The sequence below is a fragment of the Pieris napi genome, chromosome 16 (genome assembly GCF_905475465.1).
Source record: "Pieris napi chromosome 16, ilPieNapi1.2, whole genome shotgun sequence".
Taxonomy (NCBI): Eukaryota; Metazoa; Arthropoda; class Insecta; order Lepidoptera; family Pieridae; genus Pieris; species Pieris napi.
The window spans coordinates 4,519,974-4,535,348 of record NC_062249.1 but is presented as its reverse complement, the minus strand read 5'-3'; the positions used below and the strand labels follow the sequence as shown (position 1 = coordinate 4,535,348).

At 33.6% G+C, this 15,375-nt stretch overlaps 1 protein-coding gene across 4 annotated transcripts in view; it reads right to left on the bottom strand.

The window, feature by feature from the left end:
* The window catches only part of LOC125057168 (vinculin), a 30,428-nt gene that overhangs the window by 4,477 nt on the left and 10,576 nt on the right, over positions 1-15,375 (bottom strand). For 2 of the 4 annotated variants that reach the window (XM_047660673.1, XM_047660674.1), the window contains exons 4-22: positions 12,059-12,164; positions 11,808-11,909; positions 10,166-10,298; positions 9,920-10,001; positions 9,695-9,812; positions 9,140-9,261; positions 8,389-8,455; positions 7,708-7,817; positions 6,342-6,444; positions 5,993-6,129; positions 5,459-5,589; positions 4,530-4,678; positions 4,209-4,274; positions 3,895-4,006; positions 3,393-3,486; positions 2,702-2,891; positions 1,805-2,041; positions 1,101-1,230; positions 248-268 (exon numbers count right to left, since the gene is read on the bottom strand). In XM_047660673.1, the coding sequence (XP_047516629.1) occupies positions 248-268; positions 1,101-1,230; positions 1,805-2,041; positions 2,702-2,891; positions 3,393-3,486; positions 3,895-4,006; positions 4,209-4,274; positions 4,530-4,678; positions 5,459-5,589; positions 5,993-6,129; positions 6,342-6,444; positions 7,708-7,817; positions 8,389-8,455; positions 9,140-9,261; positions 9,695-9,812; positions 9,920-10,001; positions 10,166-10,298; positions 11,808-11,909; positions 12,059-12,164 (2,210 nt within the window). The remainder of the gene's footprint in view (positions 1-247; positions 269-1,100; positions 1,231-1,804; positions 2,042-2,701; positions 2,892-3,392; positions 3,487-3,894; positions 4,007-4,208; positions 4,275-4,529; positions 4,679-5,458; positions 5,590-5,992; positions 6,130-6,341; positions 6,445-7,707; positions 7,818-8,388; positions 8,456-9,139; positions 9,262-9,694; positions 9,813-9,919; positions 10,002-10,165; positions 10,299-11,807; positions 11,910-12,058; positions 12,165-15,375) is intronic. The other 2 variants (XM_047660675.1, XM_047660676.1) reach the window with 1 other exon arrangement.

Genomic DNA, 15,375 nt, shown 5'->3' with positions numbered 1-15,375 from the left:
TTATGTTAATAATAAATATATAATATATATTTGGCATATGTATGAAGGACCTGTCTTTATTTTATTCATGGTGAGAACAATACACTTATATATGGAACTAAAGCATAGTTCAAATATAATTCGAAAACTATGGTAATGAAAATATTTATCTACTAAGGAAAAATTATAACACATCAAATATATATTTTGAGATAAATTTGTATTTTTTAATGGAAGGCGTAGCAAACACAACGCACACGATACTTACCACTTAAATTCATAAAGACTTCTATCCAGGTAGCATACGAACAGACAATGCAATAATACAGCAATAAATGAAATATACAGATGCATAAATGATTGGCAAGTTTATATGAGCTTAGCAAGCTTTGCACACTATATCCAAGAATATATTACAAAAAGCACAGAGTTATTTATACAGCTATTCTTAAATATATTATGAATTGCTTATGTAAAGATTTGCTCAAATATAAAAAGTGCCTAAAATGTGCTCTCTTTCGCTTTGTATGCTTTAGACAACAGCTACATTTTGAACTATAAAAAAATATTCCCTATCTTTAGTTTTAATCCGACGTAGGAATAATAGGTACTTACTTATAGCATCTCAATAAAAAAATGGGTACATTGTAATATATTTAGATAAATATCATTTGTACATATTTAATTTTTAATCATATATTAACGTAATCATTAAATAAGTAAATTATTTATTGTAATTAATAAGCGTGTTACGTGATGTATCTGTTGGACGGCACTTTTTTTAAAGAACGGGGGCAAACGGGCAGGCCGCTCACCTGATGTTAAGTAATACCCGCTGCCCATGGACACTCTCAATGCTAGAGCGCTCGCAAGTACGTTGCCGTCATATTAAGAATTGGTACGCTCTATTCTTGAACTACCCTAAGTCGAATTAGTACGGAAATACTTCAGTCTTTTTGTTTCTACATAGTGGTGGTGCGCAAAAACTAAAACTTAAATTGCTCAGTTGGGGAACGACGGACGTCGAGGTGATACGGAATTTTGGATGTTATATATAGTGAATAATGTTTACCATATATCAGTAATATATGATAATTGTGATTAATAAATTGGTAACTTACCCTTAGAGTCTGATCGTACGAGGTCTGAGAGTCGAGCCATGAGAATAGCCATTCGTTTCGCGGCTGCGATGATCTCATTGTCCTTCGAAGACCATTCCCGGACAGCGCGGTGCAAGTTGTGGGCTGCCACCTGAATGTCAGTGATAATTATTTAGAATTATTTTTGTTTCTGTTAATAATTAAATTTAGTTTTTTTTTTAATTTATAAGATTACTTATTATTAACAGTACTGTGTTTATTATACGTATTTATTATTATTGCTTTGTTGTTAAGCATTGAGATTTATTCTATTAGTTTTAAGAGTTATAATTTAATTTGATTTGTTTTATTGTATTTAATTGTTTCATATTCATAAGAATAACGACCAATCAGAGCAGAACAAATGCCTCGAGTGGTGTCTAGAGTATTCAGCGGAACATTGTGGGGATGAGACGTTGGATCGATGTAAGTTATTAAAAGTGTGATCGGTGCGTTGAACGTGTTCGCTAGTTATAATTTAAGCTAAAGTGTTATTTGTAGTTAAAAGAATTGATCTTAATTAAATGTAAATGACGGTATTTCTTTGACATACTTAATCGGTACCAAGTCAAATAAACTTTTGTAACTTTTGTTTCAATATACAATTTTTAGTGGAAACGCATGCTTAAACGTAATTCAACCACGAGAAATTTAATATTTTTAAATTTTTTTAATCTAATACTCACCAAAATTGGCTGACTAGGATGGGGCTGCCTATCAAAGATATCCTCTCCCTCGTCATCGGTGTCTGGAGGTGGAGGCCTGGGTGGCGCAGAGACGGCTGGCGGCGGAGGCCTGGGGGGCGCGGCCTCTCGCACGTTGACGCGGAGGGCAGCGAACGACTCCGGCAATGCCGGTGGCGGCGGTGGAGGCCCGTACTGCCGGGCTAGGGCTTCTTCTACGCCATTCGACGCTTTAATTATCTGATAAACAGTGGAAATACTTAAATATAATTCCGTGTCTTAGGAGTATCAGTGCAAGGAAGTTATTATAATTTATTTGTATCTAGATGGTCGCTTATTATTACTTTTTAATACTTACTACGATAACACTATTGAATAATTGAATTTAAATTGACAACCCGTTCACTATGTTTATCTTATTATAATCTATTCAGCTTGTAAAGTATTATAACGCCCATAAGAACCCCAGTTAAGCCTTTAGGCTTATTCCTATAACATTACATCAGAAAGCAATCTAAATAAATAAAATATGCTTCAGTACAATATATACCACTTATGACTCTTAGGGAGCGTTCAAGTATTACGTAACGAATTTTGGGGGGAAAGGGTCCTTTTGTAAAACGCAACGATGCGATTGGGATTTAATTACGCGTTATTGTTAATATTATTTTCGACTTTCCAGTACTGTACACCACATAATGTTAACATTTAGGTATAAAGAGTCACTGGCTGGTCACGAAACGTTTTACTAATGGGAATTTTAAAATTTAATTTCATCTGTAATTTGAAAATTTACAGAAAAACGTTACGGCGCGTTACATGGGGGGGGGGGGGGGGAGAAAATCTCCAAAAATTGCGTGACGTAATACTTGAACGCTCCCTTACCGACTCGGACCATACCTCATTATTAGCAGCTCTCCAAGCGGGAACAGCGCTTCGGTCTTGAAGAGCGACTAGTTTCGCGTGTCTTACGGCGGGCGGAATGCTGGCTTGTAGGCGTTGCTGGGCAGCACCCAAAGCTAGAGCGAACTCACTGTCTTCAGTGTTCTCGCGCTCCGCTCCACCCACGAGGAGTACGCGGTTCGCCAGCCTAAAAAATAATTTTCATTCTTTATATATATTTTCGACATCTTATTTACAATTAAATTAAAAATAATTAAAATCACAACAAATTTAACTACCTAATCTAATTTGTTAAATTTTATGCTAATTTTTATTTTTGTTTGATGTCGTTTTCGACATCTATTACTAGAGTCAAAAAACTCACATTGACAAAATCCAAATGTTTTTGAGATACGAACGTCATGACCCTTAGTACGTAGACGCGCTTGTCTCTCTATTAACTTTTTTAATCATATTTAAAAGTTTCTACACGCTTTCCCCTTCACTACACATAGTATCCGTGTAGTGAAGGGGGGGTATCATAAACTTTTTCACGACACTTAAATGAATCCACATCAAGCGTTCAACGAAACAGTAATTATTTAAATTTGCTATAGAGCTGATAACAGTGATTAAAAAGACCCGGATATGTGTCTTTCTCATTACGATTATGGTACTTAAATACACTGTACTGTGTTATTGCACTTACCTAGCGATAGCGGATGTGTTGTCGACCATTTTCTGTGAGTCGTTGTTACGGATAGCGTCTTCACATAAATATGTATGTTTCTGCATCAGCTCACCTAAAATGACCAAATATGTATTATAGTTAGTATGACCGTGAATAAATACGTTAGGTACTACTTACAATTTTTGTATTTTGGCGTAAAAGCTTAATGAAATAGCAATTGAGAACTGGACACCACTAAAATGAAATGTTTGGTACATTGCATTTAAATTAAATAAATACATATAAACAAAAATACAATAATTTAAATTTTATGATGTCATCGCTGAACGACTAACTGTATAAGTTTCTGTATAAATTTGGCTTACTTATGGACAAGTCGAATATGAACTTTTTCCTTCTATTCTGAGTAATCCACAATTTCTTCTTTAACGGACGAACTAGTTTATAATATGCACATGCAATCGCGTTGGATATAATAAATTGTTATGTATATACATTTTAAATATTATTAATTGCATACCCGCAGTCCTTACAAAGTCCAGTGGGTCAAGTGCCTGGTCACAAAGGTCTCTGCAGCGCAACACTGCGTCCGCGTACTGGTTCTTTAAGTTGTTGAAATGTTCTTCTGCGACCTTAATAAGAAATATCGAATCAAGCCTTGTATAAGGGAAAGGAAACACTGAAATTTTATTAAATATATCCCATTGAGTTAAATCATGTTTAATTTAAAAACTTTCAGGATTTTACTGTTCTGTTCAACGAGAATACTCAATAAGTATTAAACTTAATTAATGTAATAAGTAGGCTTTTAAAGTATAAAAAAAATCACAATACCTTGCTTTCGGGATAATGTAGACGAATTTTTCCTGCGCAAATCAGTTGCGGGGAAAGTTTTTCGACCTGAAAATTGTTTTCATATTACATTTATATTTTCAATTAGGCAAACCCAATAATAATTTTCTTAAAGATTCATATTTTTATTTCAATTGTTCTTATAAGAATTAAGTTTTTAATTCTAATATATACATGGTGATGTTACGGCAAATTTTAAAATCAAACAAAAAGTTAGACTTACACAAAAAACATGCTTACTATCCTCAGTCTGGTTTAATAAAGATGGTAAAAAATTAACGAAACCAATTTTTTTTTTCATACCTCTTTAGCATTATGATGCAGCATATCAGCTAATTTCTTATTATGGCGTACTCCAGCAGCCACCATATCCGCAGCGGCAGCAGCCTTCCCGCTAAACGCTTGCAAGCCATTCGCCTTCTCTTCGAACTTTAACTCGCGGCCCGGGGTTCCTTTTCATTTGAATACAATTAAATTTACTATGTAAAGGCGTTTCAATGGTTATACTTAATATTTTGTCCTAATTCTATCAATAGGAAAGTTTAATATACACGTATTTTCAAACTCAAAATTTAAATAACTTTATTCATATAGGTAACCAAGTACACTTATAAACCTCAACAGAGAAAATGTTAAATTGATTCTAAATTTACATTTACTACCAGTTCGCAAGTCAAGGGCGTAGAGCGGGCAAGAAGGACTGACAAGAAACTCTCCGCCACTCTTTTTAATCGCCAAGTTTGTGTCACTCAAATTGTTTGAACTGGAGTTCGTTATGTTTGAACCTTGAATACACTACAGCGATTTTCTAAATTATATGTTACTAAATTCATGTATAAAAATCGCATATACATATATACATATACTATAATTTTTGTTAAATAATCATGTTATTTATTTATACTTTATTACCTTAATCAAATACAACATAATAAAAATAAAAAAAGCAGGTTACAAAAGATATAAGGCAACGGGCGGCCTTATCGCTAACAAGCGATTTCTTCCAGGCAACCCCAATGTGGAACAATGAAAAAGAAACACCTACAAAGGGTAGAGTACAAGAAATGCAAAAATAATTAACAAAATAATTGTGAATTAACGAGATTTTTTTTGTGTTTTATATTGCCCATGAAACAAACTTTTTGTGACGTAAAATGTGGCCAAGTGACGTACGGAGTTACACTTTCGCTTGTAGAAAAAGAAGGAGTACGAAAAGTATAAATAATGAATACCTAATGGAGCGTTAACAGCATCTGTGAAGTGTCTGAGAGGTGCAGCGACATCTATGAAGTCTTCAACTACTCGATTGACGACAGCACGGTCCAAGCCGCGTTTTAACTCATGCAATTTGTCCGTCAACTCCCTGAAAATTATTTTATATTTAACACCTCGCTGCATAACAAAATTAGTACTATGAGAAAAATAATTATAAATACTGTGAAGATAATCGTTTCGTTTTAGCTTTATAGATTTTTTTCAACTTTATCCTGACAATTTTGGCTTGGGATTTTAATTTGACGATATTAAGAATTAATAGTTTTTTGTTTTAAAGTGTGGGAAAAGAATGTAAAATGATAGACGAAACGTTGCGTTCGACTGTCATCAATTTAAAATACCTTTCTTAATACAAGTGAGTATTATTCTTTAATTGGACATTTATTAACAGGTTTAAAAATAATACGGAACGAATGAACATTTGTAATAAGTGAAAACAAAGTAAATAATTTATTGTACAATTGTACATAGAGGATGTTTAAAAAACCTACCTAGTGACAGCCCTGGCTTCGTCTGAGTCGCCGCGTCCGCGCATACACAGATCAGACAACTTGTCGGACAAATGTTGCACCTCTGAGCAGAGCTGCATTATTTCAGCTTTCTCTCGTCCGTGCAGGTTATCGGCAATCTAAAATTTAATCTTTGAACTAAGCAGTGTGAAGTCTGACGCACGCTCTATTGGCTCGGATATTAGTCATAAATGCTATTTTAAGTATTGATAAGCAATAAGACATCTGAACTGGTACAAGGTTCCGAGTCGTCATAATGATGGCATCGGTTAAAACATTTCTGAATTGTTCTCTAATGATTTTATCATTCAAATAACAATTTTAAACATACAGTATGCCCCTGAGCCACAATGCTGCTAATAGCTTTCTGTCCTTCAAGACGGGTAGCAGGTTCGGCTGCCGGGTGAAGTAACCATTTGTGAGCTGCCTCTAATCTAAAATATATGAAATGATGACTTGTTAATAACCCGACTATATCTAAACAGTTTTGAAAATATTATATTTGAATATTGCTGTAACGGATAAAAAATTATGCATCATTTAAATAACACGGTTAATTGCTATACAAGTTTTATTGAGCTTGAGACAATATTTTTTTATATCAATTTGCAAACTTACGACGGAATATTGTAAAAGCTGACCAATAAAATTTATTTATTTTTTTACTAAAAATAAATAAACCTCGCCAAATTGCACATAACTAGTGGAACTAATTCTTCAAATGCCAACAATCTTTCAAATGTCATTATTGATTATCATTGTCATCTGTCAGGTGTGGTGTCAGTTTGATTGTGTGTGGTGTAATTCTTAGACTATGTGAGTAAAAATGCCACAACCTTTTAATAGCCAGGTAATTACTATATAACGAAGTATCTTTTGGAAATAATAAAAATGTGTGCATGTAGGTGTACACACGTAAGAAGTGAAACTTCTTTATGACCTTATTTTTCGAAAAATGATCTACTATATGCAACTTTACAGAAATTGGTTAAATAAACTTAAACTAGATAAAGTTTAACAAAAGGCTTTTATTATCATAGACATGAAAACAAATACTATGTAGTACTAAGATTATTACAGAATTTCATTAATTGTAATAGAATTATTAGTATTACTATCATTGTTATCGTTATTATATATTTTTGTTACTAATGGCTTCGAATCTTTTCGGATCAACCGTGGTAGGAACAAGAAAAAGATGGCGCGTAACCGAAAAATGTGACAAATGTGTGTAAATTTTTTTCCAACGCCGATAAAGAAGTTTGACTTCAAAAAGCAACATGGCGCGTAACCTGCTACAAAATTTCTCCCATACGTCGATAAAGAAGTTTCACTTCAAAAGATGGCGCGTAACGGAAAAATATGACGCGTAACGAAAAAATTTTACACTAAATTTTTTTCCAACCCCGATAAAGAAGTTTCACTTCAAAAATTGAAGTAATGGGACTCTGAATAATGTGTCAATGTCATACGCATACATATATTTTCATCGGTCGGGCTTTATAATTGCTGATTTAATTTATTATTTCCCAAATGTTCTATAAATATATTTTTTGGAATGAGCGACTTTGAATAGTGGTCAAGTTCAATTGTTTTTTTGTTTCAATGAATCTTGTATAACTTATAAAAGCAATATTCGCTGTGGTCGTGTGTTCGAAGCCAGGCTATAATTAATTGGTATATCTTGTGCAACCTACCTGGCTTGTATCGTCTTTCCGCCTTGTTGCTCGACGGCTCTTACTCCTTCATTGACCACACCTTCTACCTCGTCAAGCTGATTGCCCAGATCTGAGGCTAGTTTTAATGCCTGTAATAAGTAAATATTTGTGGAAGTTTTATATATACAGTCAAAATCTGTTATTACGACATCGAAGGGACTGCATATATTTAGTCGTAAAAACCGATAGTCGTAACAGCCGATGACGTTGTTATTAAGAACCTAATACAATAGAATTCAGCCGGGACATTTGATTTTGGTCAATATAACCGGTATGTTGCTCTAAACGATGTCGTCGTAAACGGTTTTGACTGTTTAAGTATTGTCAGAAGTAGTTGCTGGGCCCTCTCATATCATATCAGCGACATCAGCGCTACAGATATTGAGAGAACAGTATCGCTGTCGCTATTGGAAGTTGCAGAGTAAGGGGCTTTGAGCTAAATTCACAAAAGAAATGGAATCCAAGGATGAGGAAATGGAACAAGTTAGAAGTTATACCAAAATTAGTATGGGTTCTTGTATTATGTAAGTTTTGTGTCAAACTTTTGAAAATTCAGGACCAGTTTCGATAAAAAAGTTCAATAAGCGCCAAAGTCATTGGACAGTATTACAAAATAAAATAAGTTCAATTACATGTATCTTAACAATGTTATTTTCATACCTTAGGTTCTTTGCCTCGCCCGAATTGTCTCTCATCACACAGTACATCAGCGTTGATACCACCAGACCTAGAAGATATTTTACATATTGTTAATCCAAATAAGTCCAGACACATTCATCATAACTACACATATAGAACATCACTTCAATGAAACTAAACAAATCTCTTACAGGTTTGAACCGCTATCGGAAAAAGGTCACGTGACCTAGCGTGATACCGCTCACCCAATTTGTAAATTGCGATTGTATCACGTCCTCCGCAAAATAGTTTTTTTTTTATAGAACAGGGGGCAAACGGGCAGGAGGCTCATCTGATGTTAAGTGATACCGCCGCCCATGGACACTCTCAATGCCAGAGGGCTCGCGAGTGCGTTGCCGGCCTTTTATGTATGTATGTATTTCTTTAATGACGCATCACAAGTGTACATTATGTTACCTACGTGAATAAATGATTTTTGAATTTAAGAATTTACTCTGGGCAGTTACAAGGAGGTTATGTCTAGTCAACACATTTCCAATCATCAAACCAACAGACACGCCCCGCGATTTGTCGTAAGTGTTTCTCAGAGGACGTTTGTCAGGCGATAAGAAAAATTCGCTGAGAGAAACTTCCGTCTTTAATGACGGAACTTGGAAAAAAATTGGTAGGAAAACACCTAAAAACATTCTGTGGTTCTTGCCAAGTAATGTGTCAAATGACACAGGCAAAATAAAGAGGCTGAGACAAAGCAACAGTAAAATGATAAATGTACCTGACAGTAGATCTAAGCGTATCAGCATGGGCGGGAGTGAGATGTTCAGCGGCACGTTGTCCCGATGTCAATACGGAGCGTAATGCACGCTCACCCACTGTATTACGGAGGGCTTCGGGATCCTATTAGTTTAAAAGTTGTTTATACGTAGAAAGAATCCGTCAAGGACTGATTCAGAATTTATCAGTAAGAAAAAGCATCACGTAACGCAAATTTTGACACCCCCCTCCCCCATGTAACGCTCTGTGAAGTTTTTCTCTACATAACCCACAGTAAAACGTTACGTGAACACCAAGTAACCATTTTTCCCTCACACTTATGTGGGCTTAGGTACCGGAAAGTCGCTAAAATACCTTTGTTGTTTAAATCGCGTTAATATTAACGCATCGTAACTTTTAGAAGACCAAAATTCGTTACGTAGTACTTACTAGTTTTTAATTTTATTGAGTGTTAACGACAATTGTATCGCATAAATATTCAATATTCTCTTTGGCACATGCTAACATACGAAAATTTTACACTAAAATAAAATATTTAGGGTGTAAAACCCCTTACATTAAGAAACTCGTGCGCAGCTCCCGCTTTGTTATGTATCATGGATTGGAGCGCCTTCAGTACTGCGATATTGTCCTTCTCTCCGCCGTCCTCTACGTATGACGTCAGTTGCAACACCCTGTAGAAGTGACATCACTCATCATATATCATTACAAACACCATGTATACGTTCTAAGTTTTTAGTAATCACATTTTCTATAAGTGAAGAAGGTGTAAAATTCATACCTAATTATTTCGTGAATTTCATCCGCCATACGTTTTGCTAAATAGTTTCTGTTCTCTGATGCGTCTTCTATACCCTTGCCACCTAGAAAATAATAGTAGCTTTTAATTTTAATTTTGTAGTTTTCGCTTTTATTAAATAAAAAGGATGTATTTAGGAACCTGGTTTCGAGTGTAGGCCAAATTATCATTGCTGTTACCTGTTCTTTTATCAATGCTCGCCTTATGATGCGCTTTTTCGGACCTTACCTTCAGACAGTATATGGATGTATATCTTCATTGAGCAGATGAGGACTGGAGCCAACTTTTTGACACTTTCCAGACAGCGAGTCAAAGTTTCCGCGTGTGGAGGATGCGTTAGTTCCGCGGCGCGGGCTGCTACCTATAATCAAAAAATTATTGCATGGATTTTGCCAATAGCATGTATTTTTACTAACATTAGCGATGGTATGTCACCGTAAAGTTGTTACATTATTTATCTCACGATATTTGTCAGTTGGTCGTGTTGGCTTTATATAGAAAAACAATGCGTTAAATTGGAAACATCGCGTATACGGATCTAGTGGGTGAAAAATGAGTGGACGCCTACCAGCAAACAGGGAAGATGAAATAAAAGAGAATGATTGCATGGTTTTTGCCAATATCATGTATTTTTAACGAACATTAGCGATGGTATGTTTCCGTAAAATTACTAAATTATTTATCTCGCGATATTTGACAGCGATATGTATAAGGATCTAGTGGGTGACAAAATGAGTACCTACCAAAACCTTGTAAAATAGTAGCGAAAATGAGAGACAAATGGCAGAATTTGTAGGAGGCCCTCACTCCGTCGGAGGTCATGTACTAATCTATATATATAAAAAGGAAACCCGTTTTCCGTTGTCACGACATAACATGAAAACGGCTTGACCGATTTGGCCAATTTTTTTTTTATTATTTTTCTTTGAAGTACGACGATGGTTCGTACGGAGATAAAAATTTAAAAAAATTGAGTGAAAAAGTCTAAAAACAACACTTTTCTATATTCCCATACATAATATTCGTAATAATACTTAAAAGTCAATTTAAACTTTAATACCGTATCATAAAGTTCAAGTGTTAGTGGAGGGGTTCCGGGAAGGTAAACTTTTATTTTTTGACATAATGTATTTGTTGTCTTATCAACTTTCTTTTTTTTATCTTAGGTAGACCGGTGTCCGGAATAGCAGAATAAGTATTTAAAAAAAATAAAGAATCGACTGTTAGGCGGTACGATGTTCGCCAGGCTAGCTTGTTTTAAATATAATACCATAAACATAATGTAATCTTTATTATAGTACTCGAATACAGGCATTTTATTAATTTATGTATACGGATCACAATTTTTCAATAGTTTATTAATGGCACTACCATTGTTTTGTTTAAATGTATCAATGTAACAATAGATGGCGATTGTTACGCATGGCTTTGTTTATGAATTTAAAATTCTATTATAGGAGATAACGCAGCACATGCTCGTTCATAAAATATATGCGTCATTGTATAAAAATCTTAGTTTCGAGCGTAAGCGCTGAAAGATTGTTCAAATATTGACGTAACATACGTTAGAGTTACACCATTATTGGAAATGATATAAGATATATATATGTGCATTAAAAAATCATAGATTACGACTATAATACGAGTCTAAAAAAACCAAATTCAAAATAATCCCTTATCAATTTAAATTCTTATAATTAATTAATCGTGCCGAGTTCGGATAAAAATAATGTCATTAAATTTTAAAACTAATATTTACTTTAAATAAAATGTAATTGTTGAGTCAACTTTATTATTATAACAGTTTGAATATTTGGTTTAATCCACATCAATAAAAATATTATCAACTCAATTTTGATATGTTTTTTACCTCTCTCGCTGCTTTCGAAAGCGCTGGTGATATGTCCCTCAGGAACTGCACTAGGTCCTCCATAGTATCTATCACTTCAGCCACACCTAAATAGTCTAACACCTAAAACAAAAGCATATAGGTTATAAGCGCAGTTAAACCATTTTCACCAAAGCTGCCTCTTTAATATTCAGCGGAGCTCGGTTTAAGAGTAAAAGAGGAATGACTGTAGTACAATTTTACAAATCAACTTACAATTTATATGAAAGTACCTTTTTGCATTCTTTTACGATCTTCCTAACTTCCGACTCGTCGAAGCACAACAAAAGCGCCGATGTACCTTGAAGAATACCTCGAGATCCTTCTATCAGCTTCTTCCTGTAAACGGCAAGTTTCATTCAGTCAGGTAAGGTAGGTTTATTCCAGAACGACGGCTCCAATAATATTTATTACTCAAAAAAACCATGTGATCATAATAATAATAATAATAATAATTTATTTTTTGCAAGAATATGGTACAAAATGTTAAGGTGATACAATCATAAATCGTTCGCATATTCTGCCACACACGATGGCGCGCAAATTTGTCTTAAAGTATTTCACATTATTATTCAATGTCAATTATTCTTATACTATCTAGTCTATTATATTATATACATTATATCATTAGCTTTATATCAATTACGGTGTTTCATGCAAATAATCATTTATTGAATAGTACATTTTTTCTAAAAGTAATTCACTAAGTCGCTTTTTAAAGAATCTAGACGGAAGATCTTTTAATTCTTTTGGTAATTTATTGTAGACTTTAATTGCCATACAAAAGGTGTTTTTCCGAAACAGTTCCAGATTGATTTTTGGCACAGCCAATTTCATCCCATGTCTACTTTTTACTTCAACTTCTACATTCGACTTAAAAATATGTATGTTTCTGTGCACGAATAACGATATCTCTAAAATATAAATACATGGAAGAGATAAAATTTTGAGCTTCTTAAATAAAGGTACGCAACTATCAAGACAGTTTGCTCCACAAATTGCTCTAATACATTTCTTTTGAGCCTTAAATACCCTATTTACTTCGACTGAATTTCCCCAAATTATAATTCCATATCTAAGTATAGATGAAACATATGCATGATAAGCAGCTAATACCGTAGCATGGTTAACAGTTTCCCTTAGTCGTTTTAACACAAAAACAAAACTGTCTATTTTGTTCTGTAATTTTTCAATATGTGCCTTCCAACTACAAAATTTATCTATCGTTATACCTAAAAATACACACTCGTTCATTATGTCTAGTTTATTGCTTTTATATTGTAAGTCTAATTGTGTTTTAGAGTTATATGTCTGAAAATGGATTATGTTAGTTTTGGTCATGTTTATTTGTAGATTATTGGAATTCATCCAGTTAATGGCGTTGTCTAGAGATTTAATTAAGTTGTTTTTTAAGTCTTGTTCGTTTTTACTTTTTATTATAAGTGTAGTGTCATCAGCAAATAGTATACAGTTCTGGTGTATAGCATCTGGAAGGTCATTTATGTATGTTAGAAAAAGTAGCGGGGCCAAAATACTGCCTTGAGGTGTTCCGTACTCATTTTTCTTAAAATTGGATCTATAGGTTTTTTGCTCTAATTTACAAATCTTTGTTATCTCCACATATTGCATTCTATTTTCAAGGTAACTTTTTACCCAGTTATAAGCATTACCTCTTATTCCGTAGCAATCTAATTTTTTTAAAAGTCTTTCATGACATACAAAGTCAAAAGCCTTTGTCATATCTAGAAAGATACAACCTATAAGCATTTTATCATTTAAGCATTCAGTAATTTGTTTGACTAGGGAAAAGCACGCAAGGGTGGTAGAACAATTTTTTCTGAAACCAAATTGTTCTTTTTTTAAAATATCGTATGATAAAAGGAAATTCTCTATTTTATTATACATTACTTTTTCGAAAATTTTAGATAATATGGGAATTAAAGTTATTGGTCTATAATTAGTCATTTGTGTTTTTGCTCCTTTTTTATGTAATGGTTTGATAATTGATATTTTTAGTTTTTCAGGAAAGATTCCTTCTACCATCGATAGATTAATTATGTATGTCAGTGGATCAAGTAGGTATAAAGCGCATGATTTAATTGTTTTGGTATCTAAATTATCGTATCCTGTAGATTTTGTATTTTTTAGCGATGTAATAATTTTTAATATATCCGTGTTATTTATAGGGGAAAGAAAAATACTTTTATGATTTAGAGGGATTTTGGCTTCTGGCAAATTGTTTGTTTTATTTTTTGTAGGCAGTGAGGTAAAATAGTCATTAAATAAGTTGCATATTTCATGTGGTGATTCATATGTTTTGCTATCAATATCAATTGCTTCTATTCCTGAATAAAATCTCATGTCTCGTGTATTTGTTTTAATTACATTCCAGGCTGCTTTAGTTTTGTTTTTTGCGCAATTTATGTATTCTGCATTAGTAAGCTGATGGGACTTATGTATACATTTTTTTAAAATAGATGAGTATTTATTATATGCAGATTTATTTTGTTTTTTATTGTGCTTATTTAAATGATATTTTAGGTATAACGTTCTTTTTTTTATACAACATTTTTTTAGGGCTTTAGTAAAGAATCTATTTTTGATAGGTTTGAATGTATTTTTAATTTTTAGGATCGGAAAACATAAATTGTAAAACAAAGTTATAGTGTCATGGAAGTTGTCGAATGCTTCATTTGTTGTGGTGGAGCTGTATACGTCCGAGAAGGTGAGGCTTGATAGACACCTAATAAATGTATTAGTGTTTTCCCTATTGAGTTCTCGTCTGTATATAAACCAGTATTTTGGAATATCTTTAAAATTTTCGTTTTCTTCGAGTGTAAAAGTCAGTGATTGTGCGGTCTCATGGTCTGAAAGTGCCAAGTAGTGGAGGTCCGAGTGTGTGTCATTTATGTTACTTGCTATTAAGTCTAAGCAGGAGTTTTTCCGTGTTGGGTGTTTTACATGATTTTGTAAATTATTATTTAGAAGAATAGAGATAAGTTCGTGGGAACTTTTATTATTTTTTAAAATGTCTATGTTCCAGTCTCCACATAATATTAGTTTTTTGTTGCGTTTCCTGCATAGGTTACTTAAAAGTTGTTCTAAATTATATAAAAAAGTTGTTACATCTAAAGTAGGAGTCCGGTAAATACATATTATTATTAAGTTGTATTTACTTATTTCAACGCCACAATATTCGAATTGGAGAGGAATTGGGGGTCTAGGGTAACAAATTTCCTTGTATTTCAAATTGTTTTTTATTAAGATGCACGAACCACCTCGGCGTTGATTAGGCCGAGAATATGAAGAGACTAATCTATAATTATTTATTTTAACGTTGGATTCACTTTCTTGTTTAATAAAAGTTTCTGTGAAACATATGATGTCCACACTTCCCAAACTTCCTTGCAGGTCCGTGATGGCTACACTAACTAAATCCTGTTTGCTAAGCAACCCTGCTATATTTTGATGGACTAGTCTTAATTTATTTTGCTTATTAGTTGTTACGAAAAAAATTACAACTGGAAGGCTGGTTTTTATTTGTAATATT